General features: G+C 47.1%; 1 protein-coding gene across 7 annotated transcripts in view; it reads right to left on the bottom strand.

The window, feature by feature from the left end:
* Positions 1-23,249, bottom strand: part of DLG3 (discs large MAGUK scaffold protein 3) — a 76,405-nt gene extending 53,156 nt beyond the window's left edge. For 2 of the 7 annotated variants that reach the window (XM_054716432.1, XM_054716439.1), the window contains exons 1-10: positions 22,893-23,249; positions 19,856-19,915; positions 19,549-19,599; positions 19,004-19,128; positions 18,621-18,790; positions 18,214-18,350; positions 17,729-17,873; positions 16,988-17,147; positions 15,235-15,391; positions 14,723-14,825 (exon numbers count right to left, since the gene is read on the bottom strand). In XM_054716432.1, coding sequence (XP_054572407.1) covers positions 14,723-14,825; positions 15,235-15,391; positions 16,988-17,147; positions 17,729-17,873; positions 18,214-18,350; positions 18,621-18,790; positions 19,004-19,128; positions 19,549-19,599; positions 19,856-19,915; positions 22,893-23,249 — 1,465 coding nt within the window. Of the gene's footprint in view, positions 1-13,797; positions 13,919-14,722; positions 14,826-15,234; positions 15,392-16,290; positions 16,431-16,987; positions 17,148-17,728; positions 17,874-18,213; positions 18,351-18,620; positions 18,791-19,003; positions 19,129-19,548; positions 19,600-19,855; positions 19,916-22,892 lie in introns of those variants that run through there. The other 5 variants (XM_028131846.2, XM_008155968.3, XM_054716450.1 and 2 more) reach the window with 4 other exon arrangements.
* Between the last annotated feature and the right edge of the window lie 1,086 nt (positions 23,250-24,335).

Genomic DNA, 24,335 nt, shown 5'->3' with positions numbered 1-24,335 from the left:
GAAGAGTTAGCAAGGGGAAGAGGCGTGGATAAAGCATTCCAGACACAAGGAACAGCACAGTGAGGGTATAAAATATTTGGATCATGGGCAAGTAAAAGGGATACTGGCAGATCATACTAGGGAGGTAGGCGGGTGTCAGATCATGCAAGGGATTATGAACTATGGTAAGGATTTTTACTGCTATCCTAAAAAGTCATTGAAAGACTGTAAGTAAATGAGTGACATGATCAGGGTGTGTGTGTGTGTGTGTGTGTGTGTGTGTGTGTGTGTGTGTGTGTGTGTGTGACTTTGGCTATTGTTGGCCAAATAAGTGTGGTACCTTACATGTAAACTTAAGTTTCTTGACAGCAGAGAACCATGCTTTCTCTTTCTGTCTGGGCCCTACAGCCCCTAATATAAGTAACCACTGCTTTTACTGCATCCAAACCAGCTAGCTCCCTAGCCTCTACTAAAGTATGTCCAATGTTTGGAAGCTCTCCATCCTTTAATTATTAGACAACACTATTCAAGAGAAAATTCATGGGCTCTTTTGCCAGCTGATCCTAATTTTGGTATATAAAGCAACATACTAGTAAAACATGATCAGTTCTCTTTTCCATAATAGTGTGAAGAAATAGTTTAAAGAAGGTTAAAAAGCTAAGAAAGCCTTGAGCAGGTTCTAAGACTACTGAATAAGATTGACTAAAAGGTAAAGTATGAACAGGGTAAGGGGAGGGGGGCAAGATTATAAGAGTTTGAGATAGAACCACTGAAGTGTTTAAATAGGGAAGTGATACAATTAAAACTGTTCGGGGGAAGATTATTCTGAGAATGTAATGGAGGACAGAGATGAAGAAAATAGAGACTAGGAACCAATTCTCCTACAGACAATGATTTCAAATGCCTGACATAGTATGGGAGCAACTGAGAATAGAAAGAAGAGACAAAAATCAAGAAATATGTTATATCTAGAAATAGACAAAATTTTATATCTGATTGGATGTAGGGTGAAAAAGGACTAAAAGCAACTTCTAAGGTTTTTCCTAAAAGACCAGGAAAAGGCAGGATAATATCAGCCATGATACAGAATGGCCATCATGCCCTAGCCGGTTTGGCTCATTGGATAGACCGTCAGCCCGCGGACTGAAGGGTCCTGGGTTCACAGGAGACAACCAATCCATGTGTCTCTCTCACATTGATGTTTCTCTCTGTTTCTCCTTCGCCCTTCTCCACTCTCTCTAAAAATCAATGGAAAGATATCCTCGGGTGAGGATTAGCCAGAATGGCAATCATATCCTCAAAATAAGATATCTCTTCTCCAGACTAAATATTCCTACTTCCTTAATCATTCTTCATCTAACATGGTTTCCAGGTCCTCCACTACCTCACCCTTTTAAAATCTAGTGCCCAGCATTTGTGGTGATGTCATTTCCTTTACAAAACTATTAGCTCCTTGATGTGGTTTTTGTTTCTTTCTCAAAGTTTAGCATGGCACCCCCATTGAGTCAATGAACTTTTATTGACTCTGTTAACTTGCTATAAAGATCCTACAAGACAAACCTGGACACTGCAATTCTCAAGTTCTGCTTCATCATGAACTAATGTAAGAAAAAATAATATAAAACTTTCTCCTTCCACCCACCCCCAAAAATGCTAAAAATGACCAAGAAAAAACCACAAACCACTCAATGGCCTAATGTATCAAAGGGGCCTGAAACTACAATGTCCACTAATAAAAACTGGACACTCACCCAGGTCAGCGTGGCTCAGTGGTTGAGCATCAACCTATGAACCTGGGGGTCACGGTTCAATTCCCGGTCAGCACACATGCGGGCTCGAGCCCCAGTATGAGGCATGCGGAAGGCAGGTGGTCAATGATTCTCTCTCATCATTGATGTTTCTCTCTCTCTCTCTCTCTTCTCTCTCTCTCTCTCTCTCTCTCTTCCTCTCCCAAATTAATAAAAATAAAAAACTGGGCACTCATCCAAGCCTCCAAATTCATCTCCCCTTTCAAATCTATCTACCTTCCTAATGACAGAAAAAAAACTGTCTCCTCAGAATTAAAAGTGACACTTCTCAGTCGTTTTTGACAAAGCTGAAAGAGAATCAGGTTCTCAACCCATATAAAGTTTATTTGGTCCTATTTAATTCTGGGTAGGAAAATGTTGTAGAGATAGGAAACAAATGGTAGCAACAAAGGATACGTATTCTGTGTGCTATATAGATTACAAATAATTTGAATAAAGATTAAAAAAGGGAAATGCTACAAAATAAACTGAAAGCTTTGCTTACCAAATTTGGAAATGACAATGAAGCTGAGGAGACAACTGGGTCACAGAATTCAGACACAGATTGTGACAGGGAGAAACAATGGGAAAACACAAATAAAAATAAAGTAAGAAAGAGAGATATAATTTCTTGACCTTGAGTCCCCACACAAATACTGAGTAGGGAAGACAGGCCTGAATAATAGCACATCTGGGTTGGCTTATAAACGCAAAAGAAGTCAATAGCTGCCCAAAGACTCATTTGTTCTCACAGAAGTGCAGGTGTTCCAATCTCAAACCCATACAGCCCTCATTTGCCATTGCTGAGCTGCCCTGAACTCAAAGGAATCAACCATTGTGAAAATGTATATAGAACTCTGGTGGAAATGAAGTGACAACCTCATGAGAGAGTCACAGATTTTGATGAGTATGAATTGTGTTTTAGGTTTCTATAGTTCCTTTTGGAGTGCAAACCCTTAGGATGTGTTTGAATTACAAGCATCTGTCCCAACAGTATAGCTCAGGTTTTCAAAAGAAATGGATGGAGATGAAAGAAAAATGAGTCCATCAAGAAGATACCTGTCAGTGTGGAGATATGTATATGAATCACCAAATAACACAACATTTCTAAATATCACAAACTTGTCTGTATAAAAACAATATGAAGTGTATCACTTGGGTTAGTTTCTAATTATGGGGCCCACAATTTAAAGATTCTGACATCTCTAAAACTGGACAATTTCTCAGGCCCCTTCAAATTTCATGACCAAATCAACGAGTTCCATAAGGTATCAAACCTAGGACTACTTTAATTTAAAAATTTCTTTAATCCTCACCGACAATATTTTTTCTATTGATTTTTAGAGAGAGTGAAAGGGAGGAGGAGAAGAAAGAAAGAGAAACATCGATGTGAGAGAGAGACATCAATTGGTTGCTTCCTACACATTCTGGGGCTGGGATCAAACCTGCAACTAAGGTATGTGCCCTTGACTGGGATTCGAACCTGTGACCCTTGGGTCCATGGGCCAACCCTCTAACCACTGAGAAAAACCAGGGGTAACTTAATTTTTAAAAAATATGATCTAGAAGAGGGAAATCCTCACATCTGCAAATAATCCTAAACTCTTTGGGTCAAAATAATACCAAATCAATGAGCACAAATTGCAGAAAAACATTTCTAAAGGCTATGTGAGAGGGCAGAAAAGTGACAAACAGGGCTCAATATGGGCAAATACTGCTTGAAGAAAAATAATGCCAGCTCTACTTTTAGAACAATAGGCTTGGAATTCTGACTAACCCAGAACAGAAACAGTGTCATTGTTCTGATCCCTGCACTGTCACAATGTGCTTCCTCAGCCATACACACATAGCCTGGGTTCTGGATAGCACCCTGATACTGGGAATGAAACAGAAAACAAGACATGCCACATTAGCATGCCATAAAATATTCCAGTTTATTCCTATTGAGGACATATTTCTGTCCCCCAAAGAGCTCAGTGAGGATGCAGGAAGAACTACTGAGCAAAAGTACTGTAGTATATAAAGATTTCATTACACTCAGCCACCTGGTCTGAAAATAAGTAAAATGAAAAATACTTTGATCTCATATCAAGCTAAGAAAGTTATCCACAGGACTTGCTGTTGGTTCTTCTCACCCATTCCAGATCACCAAGTAGATCAGGGTAAAAGCCTCAAATTGGCCTTTTCTCTATTTCAAAGGAATTCCATATAGCATATTCATATGCAAGATTAACAAAGTATTTAGCATCTTTAACCCATAAGTCAAAATATATGTTAAGAACCACCCCAAGACAAAACAGCTCATTCAGAAAACATGGGAATGAAGATAGAATTATACCTTTCTCTGCTCTCAAGATAGTGGGTACTCTTATTCCTAACAATCGTTTTCATTTAACAGAGATGCAGCAATATAGTGACTGAAACATCTTATGACTAAGCTTGCTAACTTGAGTTAATGTAATTTCTATGTTTTATCACATCAATTGAAAGTCTAGATTCAAATGTTCTTCACTCCAATAGGATCACATATTCTCTGACAATCTTTATTAGGGTATCAACTGAATCTCTTTTGAGTAAAGTTTCATGGAAGGAACCCAGAAAATGGGTCCTACAGAAAGAAAATACTCTTCTTGTTATTTGCCCAAATATCTGTGGTCATTTTTCAATAACTGACAATCCAGAGTAAAATATTACAGAAACGAAAAAGAAACACAAAATCCAAATTGTGTGTGTGTTATAAAGGTGACACTTCAAAATGGTAGGAAAAGGAATTATTTAATAAATGTTACTGAGGTGATTCATTAAACATTTGGAGCAAAAATAAGATAGTATCCTACCTTATATCATAAATAAACTCCAGGCAGGTAAAGCTTTTAAATGCAAAATAAAAACATTAAATAACTAGCATAAAACAAAGATAGATATTTATTTGCTCCCACAGTAGGGCAGACCCTTCCAAACCTATGGGCAGAGGCAAAATACACAAAAGAAAACAATGATAGATTTGACTAGATAAAAACATTTTTTTAAAGCAAACTACAAACTGGGGAAAATCTTTGCAGTATATTTCACCAAGACTTAATATTCCAACTGCATTAAAACTTTTATACATCAAATAGAACTGATGAACAGGCCGGCTGGTGTGGCTCAGTGGTTGAGCACCAACCTATGAACCAGGAGATCGCAGTTCGATTCCCAGTCAGGGCACATGCCCAGGTTGCGGGCTCAATCCCCAGTGTGGGGTGTGCAGGAGACAGCTGATCAATGATTCTCTCTCATCATTGATGTTTCTCTCTCTCTCTCTCTCTCTCTCTCTCTCTCTCTCTCTCTCTCTCTCTCTCTTTCTCTCTCTCCTCTCCCTTCCTCTATGAAATCAATAAAAATATATTTTAAAAAAATGAACTGATGAACACACCGTAACAGAGAAACAGGGAAAGGACATAATCAGGCAATTCACACAAAAAATCACCAATGACATATACACACAAACACACATAAATGTTCAATTGGATTATGAACCAAAGAAATACAAATTAAAATACAAATTAAATAACATTTTTACCTATCAAATTTGTAAAGATTTTAAAAAAGAATGCTCCGTGTTAGCAAGAATCTCAAAATATACACTCTTATACTGTTGGTGGAAGTGGAGAATAATTTAACAAAATATATCAAAAGCCTTAAACACCCTAGCTAGTGTGGGTCAGTTGGTTGGGCATTGTTGCCCTCCTTCCCCCAACTCCTAGTCAGGGCACATGGCCGGGTTACAGGCTCAATCCCCAGTACAGGAGGCAGCCCATCGATGTTTTACTTTCACCTCAATGTTTCTTTCTCTCCCTCCCTCCCTCTCCCTCCTTCTCTCTTTAAAAATCAATTTAAAAAATTTAAGTCTTAAACATTTTTATACCCGTTGACCCAAAAATTCCACTCCAAGGAATTCATCCTGAACAAACAATCAGAGTCACAAAAAGTTTCATACAAGAACATCCATCAAAGAGTTAAGATTCTTAAAAAATGGAAATGCCTAAATGTCCACCAATAAGGGAATAGTTACATGAATTATGATACACACAATGCAATATTACTTAACTATTAAACACCATGTTTTAAAATATATTTTTATTGATTTTGGAAAGGAAGGGAAAAGGAGAGATAGAAACATCAATGATGAGAGAGGATCATTGATCAGCTGCCTCCTGCACGCACCCCACTGGTGATTAAGCCTGCAATCAGAGCATGTGTCCTGACCAGGAATCGAACCATGACCTCCTGGTTCACAGGTTGATGCTCAACCACTGAGCCGCACTGGCCAGGCTTAAAAACCATTTTAATTATGGCATATGTTAAGTTAAAAAAAAAGGGAGCACTAGCTGGTTTGGCTCATTGGATAGAGCGTCAGCCTGCAGACTGAAGGGTCTCGGTTCGATTCCCGTCAAGGGCACATGCCCGGGTTGTGGGCTTGATGCCCATTAGGGGGTGTGCAGGAGGCAACGATCAATAATTCTCTCTCATCATTGATGTTTCTCTCTCCCCTCTCCCTTCCTCTCTGAAATCAATAAAAATATATGTTAAAAAAGGAATATGAAACTGTTTAAATACAATGATCCCAATCTTGAAAGAGATACAGACATACATATTAATATTATATACTACACAAATTTGGCAGAAAATATACACATAGTGGTTATTTCTGGAGATTATTACAGGTGATTTGAATTTTTTTACTGTGTATTTTTCTTTATTTTCCAATTTTATACAAATCTAAATGTAATACTTTTCCATCCAGGGATAAATAAATACAATTTGAAGGGAATAGGGAGGCAAAATGAACAAGAAAGGTCCATGGACAAAGCCAGGACACACATGCACTAGAAACTCCCCTCCACACTATTCCTGGATCATTCAGCATTTTCTTCTGGGATTGAACATTCAACCAGTTACAGACAACACTATTGTCACTCGGTCATCTGATCCAAGAGTGGATCAAAGAAGCCTTGCAGTGCCTTATTGGAATCAAAATATACCACATCTACCATATTTCCCTAATCTACCAGTCCATGAAAGCAATCTGCTCAGTCTGATATGATTTGTTTGACATTGGTGAACCTATACTGGTTCCTGTGCTCACCACTTCTTTTTCTCAGTGTTTACAAACAACTCCTAATAATATAGTCTGGATTTGAAAAATTCTCTTTATCCTTTTTGAATGACATGTATCCAGATTCCTAATGTACAAATTTATATAAATTATGTTACTCTTCTTCTATGAGTGTATTAAAATTATTTATCATTTAATTTCATCAAGTGGAAAAATCCCCAAATCTCTAAGGCCTTTGCTTTTTTAAGATATCTAAATTCAGTGAAAAGTAAACAAAGGTCCATTTCAAGAGGATGAAAGCCTTATCACAGGAAGAAAGAAGACAAGACCCTCTTAAACCAAGACTATTATTAGTTCAAGATTATGTGATTCAGTAAGAGTTTAGGTACAAATAGGCACTTATAAACTGAATTCATAACTCACTTCCACTTATCTAACATAGAATTGTGGAAAAGAAGTCTAAAGCTTTAAACAAAGCAACAGGGTAAAGTTTTCAACAAGCAACATATTAGAGTAAAAAGAAATCCCCAAAAGCTCTAACTACATAAGAAATAACTCATTCTCCTGGTCATATATTATTCTAACCATTCAGGAGAACCAATGTTTTGCAGACACCAAAGCTCCTTAGGATTTTGCCTCAAACCATCTAACAAGGACAAGAAAGCACCTGTGTAGTTAGGTTCAGAAATCATTGTCAATGCTAGCTACTATGTCCTTGGGCTACATGGAAGACACAAAAGGCCAGCTCACCCACTTATATGAAGTTCAGTCCCAGGAGGCAAAACGAACAAAAGGTTAACACTTTTTTTTCTCTTCTAAGTTTAAAAAACAGGGTGGGCCTAAAACAGTGCAGCCACTTTGGAAAAAAGTCTGACAGTTTGAAAATGTCGTTACCTCATGACTCAGCAATTCCACTCCTAGGTATATATACCCAAAAGAATTGAAAACATATGACCACACAAAAACTTGCCCATGAATGTTCATAGAAGCAGTATTCACAATATTCAAAAGGTGAAAACAACCCTAAAGTCCATCAACAGATGAATGGATAAACAAAATGTGGTGTATCCATAGCATGGAGTATTATTTAGCCTTAAAAATGAATGAAGTACTGGCACATTCAAAATAGTATGCCAAGTGAAGGAAGCCAAATACAAAAGATCACATGTTGTAGGATTCCAATTATTTGAACCATCCAGAAAAGGTAACTTTATAGAAACAAAAGATTAGTGGTTGCCTGGGGCTAGGGGAGGGGAGGGATTAGGAGATAGGGAGTGACTGCTAATGGGACAGTGTTTCCTTTTAGGGTAAGGAAAATGTTCTAAAATTGATTGTGGAGCTAGATGCACCACTCTAAACAATCTAAAAACCAATAAATTGTAGTATACTTTAAATGGGTGAGTTGTAAGGTATGTGAATAAACTGTTTTTAAAAAACAAAAAAGGTGAGCCTTAATCATTTTTATCAGGTAAGCATTCATAGCTAAAGTCATCTATACCCAATCTTTAAGCCCCTCCAGCACAGTGTTAACAGTAAAACTTAGTCCCTTATTCTCTTGGTTCCCTCTAATCACCTGAAAAATAACATAGTTGGCCTGCTCTGGGCTCAAGTCAATTTGGAAACTGTGAGAATCAAATTAGGGGACCAAGCAAAACAAAATTGAATGACAAACAATAAGCACCTAAAAAGATGCTCAACATCTTAGCCATCAGGGAAATGCAAGTGAAAACCACAATGAGATATCACTTCACACCCACCAGGATGGCTACAATAAAAAAGACTGGCATTGACAAGGAAGGGTTGGTGAGGATGTGGACAAATTGGAAACCTCACTACTGCTGGTGGGATGGTGAAATGGTGCAACCTCTGTGGAAAACAGCCTGGCCATTCCTCCCTCAACAGGCCTATGATTATATATATATATCTCCAGGAAAATGAAAACAAATGTCCATGCAGAAACTTGCATACAGATGTTCATAAGAAGCATTATTCATAATAGCCCAAAAGAGGGAAAAAGGCAAATGCCCATCAACTGATGAATGATGGGTAGACAATTGTGATATATCCATATAGTCGAATATTATTCAGCTATAAAAAGAAATGAAGTATTTATCTATGCTACAACATGGATAAACCTTGAAAACACTGTTAAGTGAAAGAAGTCAGTCACAAAGACTATACAGGGTGGGGCAAAAGCAGTTTTACAGTTGTTTGTATGGAAAATAATACAATGATTAATAATAATAATACAAGAATAAATTATGTTTCCCATACTCACAACTGTAAATCTATTTTTGCCCACCCCTGTATATTACACAAAATGTCCAGAATAGGCAAATCCAAAGAGACAGGAAGTAGATTAGTGGTTGCTTAGTGCTGAGGGGGATGGGAGCATGACACTTAAATGGTGCAGTTTCTTTTTGGGGTGGTGGAAATGTTCTAAAATTGATTGTGGTGACGGTTGCATATTTCTATAAACATTCTAAACACCACCAAATTGCACCCTTAATGAGTGAATTGTTAGGTCATAACAATTGAGTGACAAATACAACTTCCATTTCACTTGAAGAAATTAGAAATGCCTACTTACTGCATTAACATTCTTAAGCCTGCACACATTTGCCATTAAGTCAAACAAACCAACTCCCAATTTTTGGCTCCTCTGCGGTTCCCCCCACATATTATTCTGTGGTAGTCTTCCTAATCCCACTTTCCTTTTGAAGGAGAGGGGGGTCTCCCTCAGGCTTCCAGTAGCCCCTCTAACTCCAGGTTACTTTTTCCTTAGGTGCAGGAGTTTGTAGCCATCAACACTAAAAAGCTGACATTTGCGAGTTGGTTTTACTCCATTTGCTAACAGCTTCTGGCACCTGAAGAGTCTCAGAGCAGTATATTTTGCTATGTCCAGAAGTATTTAGGTAGAGAGAGGGGGAGGCTCACAGCTTCTCTCCTATGGTGGGTAGTAGTTGTGACCTAGTAGCAAAAGCCTGGGACCCTAAGTTCTCAGAAAACCTGACTTCAATTTTTGATTCTGCCCCTTACTGACCGTGTGGCCTTGAGCAAGTCTCTCAACCTTTCTAAGCTTCATTTTCCTCATCTGTAAAATGGGGATAATACAGTCTATCCCACAGGGATATCCGAAATGCTTACAAAGTCATCTGGAACATAGAGATACTCAATAATTCAATTCAACAAAACACATGCCATGCTCTGGACTAGGTGCTGGGGATACAGATAAATACAGTACCAGTTGCCTTCAAATTGTTCAGTATAGAAACGCTGTTAACAGGCATTCATTTTCTTCCTTCCCTATATTAGCCTTCTTTTAGGATGGCAACAGGCAGTTCAGGACTTTATTCTTTGCCTTTATAAACTTTCATCTCTGTGCTCCCAAGAGAGATCTCACTGATAGGGTAGCAGCTTTGTTTACATCCTTGAAAGTTTCTTAGTTATGGGGAAATATCCCTTTTATACTTTCAAGTTATTATGAACACTGATTCTTAACTCTTCCAGGCCTTACCTGAAGATGTTTCCACGGTGAAAGTGTGCTTATTCAGCACTTTAAAATAAGTATGGAAAACTCTCATTCTCTCTTACTCCCTGAAACCCCCGCCTTTCTGGATTTATATTCCAGTTGAAAAGACTGGTCACAAAGAATCAGTTCCCAGTTTAGCTAACTTAGTGACCAATTTCTGGCTCACCTCCTGATTTAGGGTTCAGGTTATACTCTATAAACAAAGGGCTTTCCAGAAAAACACTAGTTCAGTTTATAAACAGAGGCTATCACAAAGTAACTAGAGGAGAAAATGTAGGAAATAGTTTCTAAATCAAGATGTATTAGCATGAAACACATCCTTCCCTTGGTGGAGCAAGTCCACAAGTCACAGAAAAATATTTTTCATTTTAGAATAGATTGGAAAAGAGTCTTTGCCAAGAGCCAGTTGTTTAAATTTTCAATTTGAATTTAAAGCAGGATTATACATGCCCAAGAACATCATGCTATTTTTAGCTAATAGGTAGGATTGCTGTGTCCACAAAAGTTTAGAGCAATCAGGAGTGAAACTATTAAACAGCATCTCTCACTGTGGCACCTTTATCACTTAGTACTTCTATTTTAATATTTTCCAAAGTTCCACCATAAAAATATGTGTAAAGCACCCATGCTAGGCACAGTACAAAGTTCAAATAGATAGCCACAGTTTCTATCGTCATTATGGGTTTACATTAAGCAAAACAGATATATGAAAAATTCTCAAAGTTAGAGCATTCCCACCGAGCTGCCATCCAGCCTCTAAGTGTCCAGGGGAGATATACCTATCACTCTTCCAATAACTGCACCTTCTCTATGTATTAAAAGGAGATGATTAATGAAAATGTTCTAAAATTGACTGACCATGGATGCACAATTCTGTGAATGCACTAAAAGCCACTGAGTTGCACACCTAAATGGGTGAATTTTATGGTATATGAATTATATTTCAGTTAAGCCATTTAAAAAGGAACAACTGTTCTTATTCTGTTCTAATTAGTCAAAGCTATTTTTCAAAGCTCTCATACTAAAGAATATCTAGCTAAAGGCTGCACTGATTTGGCAATGCTGCTTCAGTAGCCACAATGGAGATTAATCTTCCCTAGCACATACATCTCTCTTTCCCCCATTCTCTTTCCCTAGTCCCTTTCCAGGTGTTCCTCTGCTCTAGCTAGGTCTTAGGTCTCTCATGTATTCCCAAGCACAATTGTTCCCAACTGGTGGACCTCAGGATTAAACCAACTGCAGACCCTCAGCAACTTTCCTTTCAAGACCTTAGGCAAGTCAAATCCCTCTGCTCCTGTCGCTGTTTTGGTTTGCACAATGAGGGGTTGGACTATATAATCCTTTCCAGCTTCCATATTCCATGTAAAAAAACAAACATTTAATTGGCCAATAACATGTGGTCTCTGCCATTTTAGCCAACAGACATATGTTTGGATTATTCATTTTGTAAATGCCCATGTGATACAATCTTTTAGGGAACAGTATCTATATATATATAAAAGCCTAAGCGACTGTTTGTTCGACCGGTAGCTATGGTGCGCACTGACCACTAGGGGGCAGATGCTCAATGCACAGGCATGAAAACATGGAACAGACTGATGAATCTCAGAGCGGGGAGGGCGGGAAGAGATTAACCAAAGATCTTATATGCATACCAGAGACCCATGCACGGATTCTTGCACCAGTGGGGTCCCTCAGCCTGGCCTGTGGGAATCAGGCTGAAACCACAGTCTGACATCCCCTGAGGAGTCCCGGATTGCGAGAGGGTGCAGGCCAGGCCGAGGTGCCCCACCAGTGCACGAATCTGTGCACTGGGCCTCTAGTTTAATATATTTATAAAATGATCAACATGTAGTCCATATTTTTAAAAACTATCACTTTATCAAAGGAAATTCAGACCCCAACACGGAATGCTTGATAGTCCCTATAGACCTATCTCCAAGGGTCCATTTTTGAATGAGAAAAAAAAAGAGCTTTTGCATGTTGGGATCCTGTTGGATTTACCAAACCAAAGAAAGAAGATTGGGGTGGTAGAGCTTTAAAAGCAGTGGCCCAACTGAATCTTAAGAGAAGAAAGGTTTTGTGTAGCAAGTGGTAGAGAGACCTAACATAAGACAGCACCTCAACATACATTATACACTCTCAGAAATAGTGTGAGAGCAATGAACACTTCAGGAATCCTTTTACCCTGGACAACTTGCAGCTTTGTATGGAAACCAGTTACATTCCCCCAACAAAACTCACAAAAATATGTAGTCACCAGTTTCCAACACCCTACCACCAGACAAATTCACAGTATTGTTTCCATGTGCCCAACATCAGAGAGCAAAACCGAAAGAAACACATCAATGTCTCCTACCTACACACACACACACACACACACACACACACACACACACACACGACAGAAACCATTTTCTTTGCAGAACCTACATTATCAAAGTTGTGGGCATGAAATGGATACATACTGGCTGCTAATAAAAATCAGATGGTTAGCTCTACACTAAGAAGCCAACAGCAAATGCAGAAATCATAAAAACAATAACCCTAGGTGTGTTTCTTATCTTTAAGCTGAACACCAAACATAGAGAGAAATGACTCAGTGTCCATCTTCATCTCTCCCATTACCTCAGCCCAGTCAGCTCTCCTGTTAGTTACCTCCCTACACTAGTGCAGAAGGTGCAGGCCCTTCTCTTCCTTCCCTTCACGCTCTTGCCTGGAGGTACTGAACCAGAGTGGGGGAGGGCGGAAAGGACAAAGGTAGGCGCTTTAGAGCCCTTAGGGCTTGAGGGCAGGGCTCCCAGCCTTTCTCTTTCTCATCAAGGAACCAGCGCACCTGCCCTGGAGAGGTCCCTTCCTCCACCTTAGTAACTGGCCCATGGGGCCTAAATGTCCGAAGAGCCTGAGTGTTGCAGCCCTCAGAGACAAAAGCTGGGCTAACAAAGAGGAGGGGGAGGCAAAAGAAGTCGGTGCAAACAAAAGCGTGGGTGGGGGGCTCTGAAAAGGCCAGGTCTATCTCTGGTGTTCCCAGAGGTAGCCGGATTTGGTGGATTCAAAAGCGTGGGGGAGGAGCGCTTTAGAAAATTCCTCTGAGGTTAGAGATTAGGGAGCTGCTACGGGAGGGCCGAGGCCCTGGGGCACAAAGCGGGCAGAACTGGCTGGGAGAGGTGATGGCAAAGAGATGCCGCAGAAGGGGCCCGGGAACGGGAGAGGGTCGCTCCCTGGACCCGGGAGGGTCCCCCAAGAGGGGATCCAAGCTGTGCCCACAGGGGCTGGGGGAAGAGACAAAGGTGGGGGGGGGGGGCAGTGTTGGAAAAGAGAGTCTGAGAACAGAATCTTAGAGAGAGGCTCAGGCGGACAAGGAGGGGACCTGACCCCCGCCCTCGTCCGCCCCACCTCACCTGGCGCCGGTCCGAGTCCAGGTCTAGTGCTGAGAAAGCGCCAGCTCCAGCCGCCCCTACGTCCCGCGCGGGAGACCACGGACACAAAGCGGGGCGAGCTGGAGGAGGGGAGGAGGGGGAGAGGGACGGCAGGGAGGAGGAGGAGACGCCTGAGGCGCTCGAGGGGGTAGGAGGGGCGCCCGCCGCCTGGGTCAGGGGGAGGGGCGTGCGGCTGGAGGCCTCGCTTGGCCAGCCAATGGACACTCTGCCGGCCGGAGGCTCACCTCCGCACCTGGGCCTCCGTGGGTCCCAGCCAATCAAAGGCCTTAATTTGCATAACCGGCCCCTCCCCCTCGCCCCAGCCCAGGGACGCTCTTGGAGAACACAAAGAAGGCCCCTCGTATGGGGAGAGGTCCACTCCAGGTTCCCTACCCCGAGGGTTTGGCATCACCTTTTCGACTCGTTTATGGGTTTTTCATGGTCACCCTGTTATGGGAAGGGAAATGGGCGGGGGGTGGGGGGGGTCATAGAGCTTTGGCCCAAGTTGTCTTAAGAAGTCGGATCACTTCTCCCTGAGATACTTCTACCCAAGCTACCCTCCTCCTGTTCCTGGGCACACAGTTCTGCGTCTTAGTCTCTGAGCCCTCTGAGCCCCATTCCTTCCCCTCCCCTTTTTACAGCCTCCCTAATCTCTGTGCTTCCTCCCATAGGCTGCTGCCCACTACTGGCCTTCTGTTGTACTGCAGCCCTGATCAGCAGGTTCTGAGTATAGCCTTCATAGATGCTCCCTGACTTCCCCAAACCTACCCCTGTCCAGAGAGCAAGAGGTTACTGCACTATAATAGAAAGGACCTGGTCTAGTGGCTTTGATGCCTATGATGGCAAAAAGCCAACACTTAAAAGTGTAAACTCCTCAAATCATCTTGCCCCTCCTTCCTTCTCCTACCTTCCGGTCTGTACTGGGCCACAATGGTGACTGACTGGCCAGCCCGTTTCAGAGCAGCTGCAGCCTGCTCATGAGTTGCATTCCTCAGGTTGACGCCATTCACCTGTTGAAAGAGAGGAGCTATGAGCCACCCTTAAAGCAAGAAAGGGAGTCCTATGTCATAGCAGTTAGGAGAGGGAGATAGGTACCCATCCCTAAGCCTTTCTCAATATCCCACCCTTGCCCCTAAGAGGAGACATAAAGTATATGGCATCCCTAGTGTAGTAATTATCTTTATGAGGTCAAATGCCAACCAGGGTTAAGATAAAAGAAACATTCATTTCCTCCTCAAGGATAAGTCTCATCTCAGTCCCTGTCCCACACTAAAGACATCCAAAAGAAAATATGAGTTTTCTCCAGCTCTTAGCCCTTCATCCATCTCAAGAAGTATTCCTTAGAGAAAGCAAGGTCTCCTCTCCTCCCTTTTAGACTGGCATGCCTCCCATCCTCCCACTTCGCCTTTGTCTCCTCACCGATAAGATCCGGTCTCCCCTGCGCAGTTCCCCACTCAGGTCAGCTGGGCCTCCTGCCAGGATGAAGGAGACAAAAATGCCTTCTCCATCCTCTCCTCCCACGATGTTGAAGCCCAGGCCTGTGGAGCCCTTGTGCAGGATGATCTTGCGGGGCTCTCTGGTGGGAAAGCAGTGGAAGGGTCAGAACAAGGTAGATATGAACTGGCATCCCTATGAGGGCCTGTCTGAAACAAGAGTCCCTATCACTGCAGAAGGACTTGGGTCCCTGTATATGATACCCTGTTCCTCCCTTTCTCTCCTAGAAACTGCTTGGCTGCTATTTTCTGCCAGGTCCAAGTTTCAGTTCCTCTTCCCTCCCTTATTCCTGAGGGCTTAGAGTCAGCTCTCCAGTGGACAGTCCCCTACTCTCTCAGGTCAGCAAAGCCCTAGCCTGGACTCTAAACAGCATAGTTCAGAGCCCATTCACTGGTCCTCTTCCTCCCCAGATTCTCCTATCCTACCAACTGGTGTGATGGAGCTGGGGCCACAGAAGGGGAGCCAGTTAGGAGCAGTGGAATCACTCTGGAGTTGATTACACTCTCCATCCATAAAATGTGCATACTTACTTTCCACATGCTCCTCTGCTATTTCAAAATTCCACCCCCGACTCTGACCCCTCCTACTTTCCCCAATAACAGATGTAGTCACCAATTACTATGCACCCTGGCTAGGTGATGTGAGAGATAGAGATAAAGAGTTCCCAGGTCCCCCAAGGGGGCACAGAAGCCTAACTGAAGCAAGGGAACAAATACATAGAAAACCTGGACTACAACTAACCATGCGTAAGAAATCCCTCAGTAAATGGTCACAGTGTCATCAGGTGAGGACAACAGCCACTCAGGTATATCCATATACGGGACTCCCAGCACATTTTCAGGCCCACCACATTCACTTTTAAGCATCTTTCATCAGAGGAGCCCCAAGTCCAAGATTCCTCCTTTCTTGCTCCAGGTCTAGGCCCTAGGCTTCCTCAGTGAGTCCCGGATATTCTTGCTCGAAGCCCTCCTCTCCTCCTACCTGGCATCCCCTCCAGGTCGTAGCGAGCGGAGCGGCCAAGCCCACCTCTGCGAAGCCCTCCTCCAGGCCGAGGCTGAGGCCGAGCCCAAGCCCTGGGCCAAGCCCGAGCCCGAGAACTTGAGCGCCCTCTCCATGGCTCCTGCGGTTCTCCCCGTCCGCCTATCCTTCTGGGCCCCACTGCAGCCAGCCTAGCAGCCTAGCAGGCCCCACCCTAGGGCAAACCTGTCCCCCGGAACCCCGGCCGGCTTGACCAGTTCCACGGAGGCGACGCCAGAGTGGGGCGGGGCCGGTCCCTGTGAAACCACCCGGCCGGCCAGCCTCCAGCGTCCCACCCAACCCCACTGGCTGCACGGCTTTCTTCTGTAATTCCGAATGATTGCAGCAGAGGGGGCGGCAACTGTCTCGGGGCAGGAACCCCGCAGCCTACACCTCCTCAGTCCCCAAAACACTCCACCCCACCCTTTCTCTGCCCTTTGGATCTGGGCCACACACTTGGCACTCCCCCTGATGGTAGAACGTGTCCCTGCAGTCTCTTCTGTCCCTTAGGACCCCAAGGGTTGCGAGAGGGCCTCAGACCCCAAAGATGGGAGCGATGAGGGCCTTGTCCTCTTCTTTGCCACACTACACTAGGCCTGTGGCCAGCCAGAAGCGGATTCCTCTCCTCCCCACCCCTATATAGGGGGTGGGATAGTCTCACCTGGTGAAGTCCTCCTCAGCCAGCATGTGCCTCGGTATAGGAGAGTAGCGGGCGGGGGGAACCTGAGGAGGAGCCGGGTAGCTGACCTTGCTCTCCACAGCCCCCAGATAACCCAGGCTGGAATTATGGCTTATGTGGTTGTCAGCCAAGGCAGTAAAAGCTGGAATCAAGAAAGGGCGAGAACATTTCAGAGACCATTCCACGTAGGTACCTTCCTCCCCTCCCCAAGGACTGTCCCTCACACCCCACCTCAGATGCACCTCAGCACCAAGGGCTGCTGATTTCTCAGGCCTCTCTGCCCCACTCCACCCCAAGGGTTCCTCTTCCACAGTCCCTTTCTGAATCCTGGGCTCAATCCTGTGAGTCTTAGAAAGACCTGAAGTCAAGGCAGTCTACAAAGAAAGGCATGACTGGAGGTGTAACTAATAATAATCCCTCAGATCTTTATAGTCTAATACAGTTTTCCAAGGGCTTTCTCATTCACGATCTCATTTGAACCTTGCAGCAGGCCTATGAAGAAGGCAGCACATATATCACTAGCTTAGCTCCTTTTTGCCAAAGATGAAACTAAAGACAGGTGAAAGGGACTTGTCCAAGGGACCAGCTATAAGGTGTGGACTCAGTTCTCCTGAACACTAGTCCTCCGCTCTCGCTCCACCTTAACAAGGGGTATGCACTTCTTCCCCTTCAGAAACCAGGGGCAGGAGCTTCAGCCCAGGGACAGGGCAGATGGGTACGTACTGCTGGCGTAGTCAGGGGGTGCGTACATGTCGTTGAGGTGAAGGCTGCCTGGCTTGGCCACCTTCAGATAGACCATATCAGAGGTGTTCTTCAGCGAGGCCACAGCTTCCTCATGCCTCACATCCTGCAGATTGGTGTTGTTCACCTAGAAGAGGAAAGGCCTTCAGGCTGGCACTTGAGAGAAGGAAGGGCCTCTCAGGGACCCCTGAGAGGGGCCCTTTCAGTGAAGTTCAACAGTGCTCTCACAGAGGCCCAAGGACAGTGCTGTGAAGAGCAGAGAAGCCTGAGATAGGGGTAGGGTAGCTAAGGGACTCCCAGCCATGAAAAGAAGTAGGGCCTTGGTATCTGATACACCCGACTCCAATGATGCTCTTGAAATTCCCCACAATGCCTAACACCTGAATGAGGTTCAGGTGGAGTGAGAGGCTACTAGAGCTCCACCTTCCCACCCTACCATTTGGGCATTTCCGTGAAGACTATCTCACCGCCAGCAGCCGGTCCCCGATCTGTAGGCGGCCATCCTTCTGAGCAGCACCCCCCTCAATGATCTTGGTGATGTAGATGCTGTTGTCTCCTGGGATGTGCTGGTTTCCAATGCCCCCAGCAATGCTGAAACCCAGGCCTGCAGCAGGGAGTGGGAGAGGGCCACAGAAATTAGAGTGCTCAGCCAATTCAATGCAAAACCCAACACCCGCCCCCAGCCAACACACTTCCCTAGGGGTCCCAAACACTAGGCTGCCATCCCGAGGTCAGTAGGGTGAAACATGAGGTCAAGAAAGAAAGCTGTGAGCTGCTATGGGGAGTCAGGCAAGGAGTAAGGCTATTTCCTTCCATTTCCTACATAGCCAACCAGGGACCTCTGGCCAGAGCAAAGGAACCCAGAGGGCCGCACCTTTGGGCCCTTTGAGCAGGTTGACCTCCATGATGGTCTCAGGTGGGGGTTGTCGCCTCCGCACCACCAACCGCACCACAGGGCCTGCCTCCTTCAGCGCCTCCACAGCTCGGCTGTGCACCACCTCGGACACGTCCACCTCATTCACCCGCAGCACACAGTCATTCACCCTGTGGGGGAAGTCCAAAAGACATGACACTGTGACACAGCCCCTCCATCCCCTCTCTCGCCTCCTACTGCTCCCCTCCCCCGCCTTCCTCTTCCTCCTTCCTTTCCCCCTCCTCCTCTCAGATTGAACCGAAGGGTCATCCTGCCAGGCAGTCCTCCTCCCCTCATCTCCATCCTCCCCTGCCTCCCCCAGCCCTGCTTCCAGGCCACCTCACCCCAGCCTCCCGTCCATGGCAGCTGCTCCACCAGGAATGATCTTGGTAATAAAGATGCCAGGGTCATCAGGGACATGGGGGTTGTCAATGCCACCTGCGATGCTGAAGCCCAGGCCAGAATTGCCCTGCAGAAAGGAGTGGAGGGGCACAGTCTGCTCACTCATAGGGCATGAGGAAGGGTTCCTGGTCCCCCGACCTCCCCTAATCCCCAGGCCAGGTGCTCCAGGCCTCAGAAGGGGCCAGGGCAGACCAGGTCACATTCGTCAGAAACCTGGTGGCTTCCCAGCCTGTGCTGATCATTTTAGCATAAAGGCCTCAGCAAAGCCACCCCCTCCCCAATTCCCCAGGCTTCAGCAAGCAAGGTCAATTAATATTTGTTAGTCAGTTGACTGATTGATGCAGTGATGTGGCCTCTGAGGGCCACTGTTTCCCCATCCTGTCAATGCAGGCCCCCCTCTGAGTCTTAAGACTCAGGTTCAAGGCCCTCCCCTCTCTTGGCTCAATCCCTCCCCTCCATTTTCATCCCGCCCCACTGGCAAACTCACCCGCTCGAGCACTATCTCCTCATACTTGAACATGCCATCGCTGCCATTTACCTAGGGGAAGACACAGGCAGTTCCCTAAATGCCTCCTGTACACCCCCAGCCAGATGCCCCCTGGTCAACCTGCTCCTCCACACTCCCCACAGAGTGGAAGAGCCCAAATAGATCCTAGACACCTATTGGCCACAGATGGGGACAGGCTGACCCTGAGGAGTCCACCCCCCTCCCCTTGCTTCTAGCCATATCATGCCAAACCCAGCTGTTTATTTAGCTCAGATCAATGGTCTGGGACTGAGCCAGCCAGTGGTGCACTCAAGGAGAGACTGGGCTCCAGGGCCTTGTGGTTCACTAGGAGGGATGTGGAGCTGGCCTGAGGCGGGTGGCAAAAATGGAACATGGCAGATAAACCAAGCCACGCCCAGCATCCATGGGGGTACCCAGGACCTGCTTGCCTTCTGAACCACAGCTCTCCATGGTGGAGATCATAGACTCCCACTGTGTCAGAGGTAGAAAGACAGCAGATACCATCTTGTCCAATCTCCCTCATGTGATAAATGGTGACACTGAGGCCCAGAGAGGACACAGGTGGTGCTAAGGGCACACTGGGAGTTAGTGGCAGAGCAGAGACTGGAATCTGGATTAAAGCAAGCTGCCAAGGCCACTGATGTGTTGGCCACTCATCCCCTCCCCCAGCAGAGCTCATGGGAAAAAGGGAAGTTGCCCCCTTCAGAGTACCTTATAAACTCTCATTCTACGTCTCCTAATGTGTCCCCAGGAACCCAAGTCTACATGGGTAGAAGGAGTGAAAGTCCTAATCCATTTTCTACCAAGAGGTGTTTAGTACAGAACCCTTTGTGTTTCCCAGCAGAAAGGGCCAGGGTAGGATCTGGCCGGGAGTCAGAGGCAAAGCCAGGGACACTACAGGAGCAGAATGGACAAGATTCCCCAGGAGGGAGAAGCTGATGACCATGGGCCGAATGGCAGCAGAGTCCATGGCCTTCAACATGCAATAGCCATGGGAGGAGACACAAGGGAAGGGGAGAGAAACTTAGGGTTAGTCTGACCAGCCCAGATAGGTGGCCTCCCAGACAGCACATACTAGTAACCATTATCAAGTGAAAATCTGATTCTAGACAGACAAGTAGCATCTGCTTTCTGGCTCCCACTCTCATCATCCCCCCAAATGGAGAAACCCTCTTGCCTCTCTCTCCAGGTAACCTGACACTCCTTCCCCATCTTTCTCTGGCTGTGTTACCTCTTGCCTTACCCCTAGTCTCCTCCTCTGAAAAGGGGACCTGGGAACCCAGGGTGGCGGCTCCTCCACATGCCCTGTTCTGCTTCTCTCTCCCACCTTCATCCCACACACCTTTGGCTTTCAGAAGCAGAGAGGAGGAGATGAGGAGAGGGCTGGCTAGTCATGCCTCTACCTTTTCTGGGCCTGACCCCAAGGTTTTATGCCCTGCAGCTCTAGGAGTTGGTGGGAGGACTCCAGCTGCAGCCCCACTCTGGTCCCTGATCCCAGGAGGAACTGATGGTTCTTCAGAGGCCCCAAACCAACACAGCTGTCTGAAGTACCATGTGACAGAAACGCAGGGAAAAGAACACCCATGCAGCTCTTGCATGCATCTGGGGTACATGTGTGCCCACATGTGATAAGCCATGCTTCAAGCGCAGCTCCAGTGAGATCCAGAGGCTCCTGCTCCCAACTGGTCCACCCTCCCACTGCCCCCCTCAGGGATCCTGCTCCCAGGGGCAAAAGGCATCCAGGGATCAGCCCCAGCAAAGAAACATTGCCAACTGTCACCCATCTCCTAGTTGAGCAGGACAAGCATAAGAGTGTTTGCAAGTATAGGGCCCCTGGATAGAGAGGAAAAGGAGAGAGGTGGACTCACTGGAGAAGGCAAGGGGCCAAGGAAAGAGACACAAGAAATAGTAAGTGTAGACAGACAGAAGGCCAGAACCAAGGAAGGACTCTTCTCCCCAGGAAGTCCCCATCATTGCTTCTGAGTGAGAGCACATCCTATCCCCAGAGAAGGACAGAAGTGGCCAGAATGGTCACTACCTGCTCTTGACAGCAAAACCTCCTCCTCTCTCCCTACCCTGGGGACTGCAGAGCCAAATAACCAGGCAGGCCCTCCGCCATGTGTGCCAGGGACCTGGCTCTGCCGGTCCAGCCTCCATTTTGCTGCTTCTCCCACAGATGCTCCTTCCATTTTCTAAGCTGGCAGTTTAGGCTGAGTGGAAACCAGAGTTGTGCCTTGCACCCAGGGGTTCCCAAGCTGTAAGTCAGACCTGGGGGGCCAAGTTCTCCCATGTCTGGGGGTATCCAATGGGGCATGCCCCACTGGGGCCAGTTCTTACACCAGAGCAGATGCCCTGTGCCCGGCTCCAGGCATCATGCCTGTTCTGGAGCGAGGAAGCTTGCTTCAGTCCCCCCCTCCAGCACACACACACACTTCAGAGCTGCTTGGACAAAAGAGTCTGTCCTTCTCGCCATCCTCTCAGCCTTGCTTGGGACATGGCTCTCTCTCCATACCCCCTCCCCTCCCTTGCCTGTCAAGCACCTCTTCAAAGGGACACACCACACACACACACACACATACAGGCACATGTGTGCACATACTTGTAGCCATATGCTCACACACATATACATGTAGCCACACACGGGGAAACACAGCCGTCCCTGAAGCCTCATATACAGAACCACCTCCGCGGTCAGACATTCTCATACGTCCATGTGCACATTCACACACAAAGGGACTGGGACGGAGAGGGACTCATGGCATCGAGGGATGAAGCTCAGCGAGCTGGGCACATGGGCTTTACATAGATTCACAGGAGCTTCATTGCCTTTCTTCACAAACCTCAACACACACACACACACACACACACACACACACACACACACACACACACATCACACATGCCCCCCCTACGCAGAGCACCATGCCCCCTCCTCCCCTCCCGCGGAGACGCACACCACACACAGCCCCCGCAGAACCTCCCGCCCCTGCCAGACACAGAGACACTGCTGAGCCCCCGCACTGAGTCAAACCCAATTCCCCACACAGGAAAATGTGCTCCTCCGCCATACCTTCACCCCCTGACACACACAGCTCCTCACAACCCCCCTCCAAACGGAGGCCCCCAAACAGACACACACTGTGAAGCACACATTTCCTATCGCCTCTCCTGGCCCAGCTGCAATGCTAGGGCTTAGGGTCCACTGGCTTGGAGCCCCACGAACCCGTGCTGCACCCCAGGCCTCTAGGCCCTCACTCCCCAGCCGCCCCCCCCCCCAGTTGCCCCACCGCCGTCTCCCCCTCCCACCCGCCACTGGTTCATACCTGCTCATACCAGTCCCGGTTGGTACAGGTGCACTCAGGCCACCAACTGGGGCCGCTGCCGTTGAGTTTGGGAGTGCTCTTGCCTGGGACTGGCTTAGGGGGTACTGGCCCCACATCCCGGCCGGTGGGGATGAGCTTGGCCTTGGTGCGTGGGGTGGGGGTGGCCCCCGCCTGCGAAGGCAGGGTCTGCGAGCTGTAGCCCCCATATGCCGTACTGGCTCCATTTCCCCCACCTGGCCCGTAAGGGTCTGGCACCTGCCAGTCCCCATAGCCCGGAGGCTCGAGGCGCCGCAGGGCGGCCAGGCGGGTCACCTCGTAGCACTCGGGGCACTTACAGCAGTGCTGGTGCTTGTGCATGGCACTGCCCCCCGCGGCCCGGACCCCCCAGCCAACGCCGGTTTCCACGCTGCCGCTGCCGCCGCCGCCGCCGCTGCCGCCGCCGCTGCCGCCGCCGCCGCCGCTGCCGCCGCCAGGTTCCCGGGCACACTCACACTGCTCAGACCAGGAAGGGGGGGGCACCCGTGGGGGCGCCCGGGCGGAGCGGGGCCTGGGGCCGGGCGGGCGTCCCGGGGCCTCTGCCCCCACGCTGCCCCGCACCCACGGCTCCCCCTCCAGCACTGGTGGCTCCGTGTCGCCCGTAGTGGCTCCTGGGCCTAGGCCCAGCGGCAAAGAAGAAGCGGGAGCCCGGGCAGAGGTTGGGTACTGACAGGACCGCTCCTGCACTGGTCCCCAGGATGGATCTGAGTGGAGTCAAGAGCATCTCTCCCTGGCTCCCTTCTCAGTTGATTCCAGCCAATCAGCGTGCAGAGTCAGGCAGCGGCAGCGGCAGGAATGCTAAACAGCGGCTCCTTAAAGGAACAGAAGCAGTGTCACCCCCAGGTTCAGCCCCAGCTCCCCAGATATCTGGGGTACTGCCAACCGTAGGGCCGAGGCAGAGGACTTGGGCCATAGGTGAGCTCAGCCCCCAATCTCGTGCCCCCATGTTCCCAATTTCAGCCCATTCTTCGCCCAGTCCACCCCACCCCACTTCCAAGAGGGAGTTGCAGAAAGATACCCAATGGGTCCCCAGGCTTGCTCAGTGCTGGGTTCCACCAGGAATAAAGACTTGAGGTAGAAGAACGGACTGAAGGGATACTGGGGAAGTGCTCTCTCCTAACAGGGGATCAGGGCAGAGGGCAGCTTATGAGGCCTCTCTCCTGTGAGTGCCTCCTCTCCAGTACTATTGTTCTCTCAATCTCTAGGCCCTGAAATTCCAGTACCCTCCTACTTGACCTGCTTCCATTACCAGTGCGGCACTTAAGCCTAGAACAGGAGGAAAAGAAAGCTCTAACTTACTGTCCCTGGCCCACAGACTCCTCCTGTTTCCTCCACCCAACTTCCGCGTGGTTATGATGGGGGAAAGAGCTTCAGGGTGTAAGAGGAAAGAGAGTACAGGGCAGAAGG

This window comes from Eptesicus fuscus, chromosome 1, assembly GCF_027574615.1.
Source record: "Eptesicus fuscus isolate TK198812 chromosome 1, DD_ASM_mEF_20220401, whole genome shotgun sequence".
NCBI lineage: Eukaryota > Metazoa > Chordata > Mammalia > Chiroptera > Vespertilionidae > Eptesicus > Eptesicus fuscus.
This window is presented reverse-complemented; position numbering and strand designations above follow the sequence as displayed.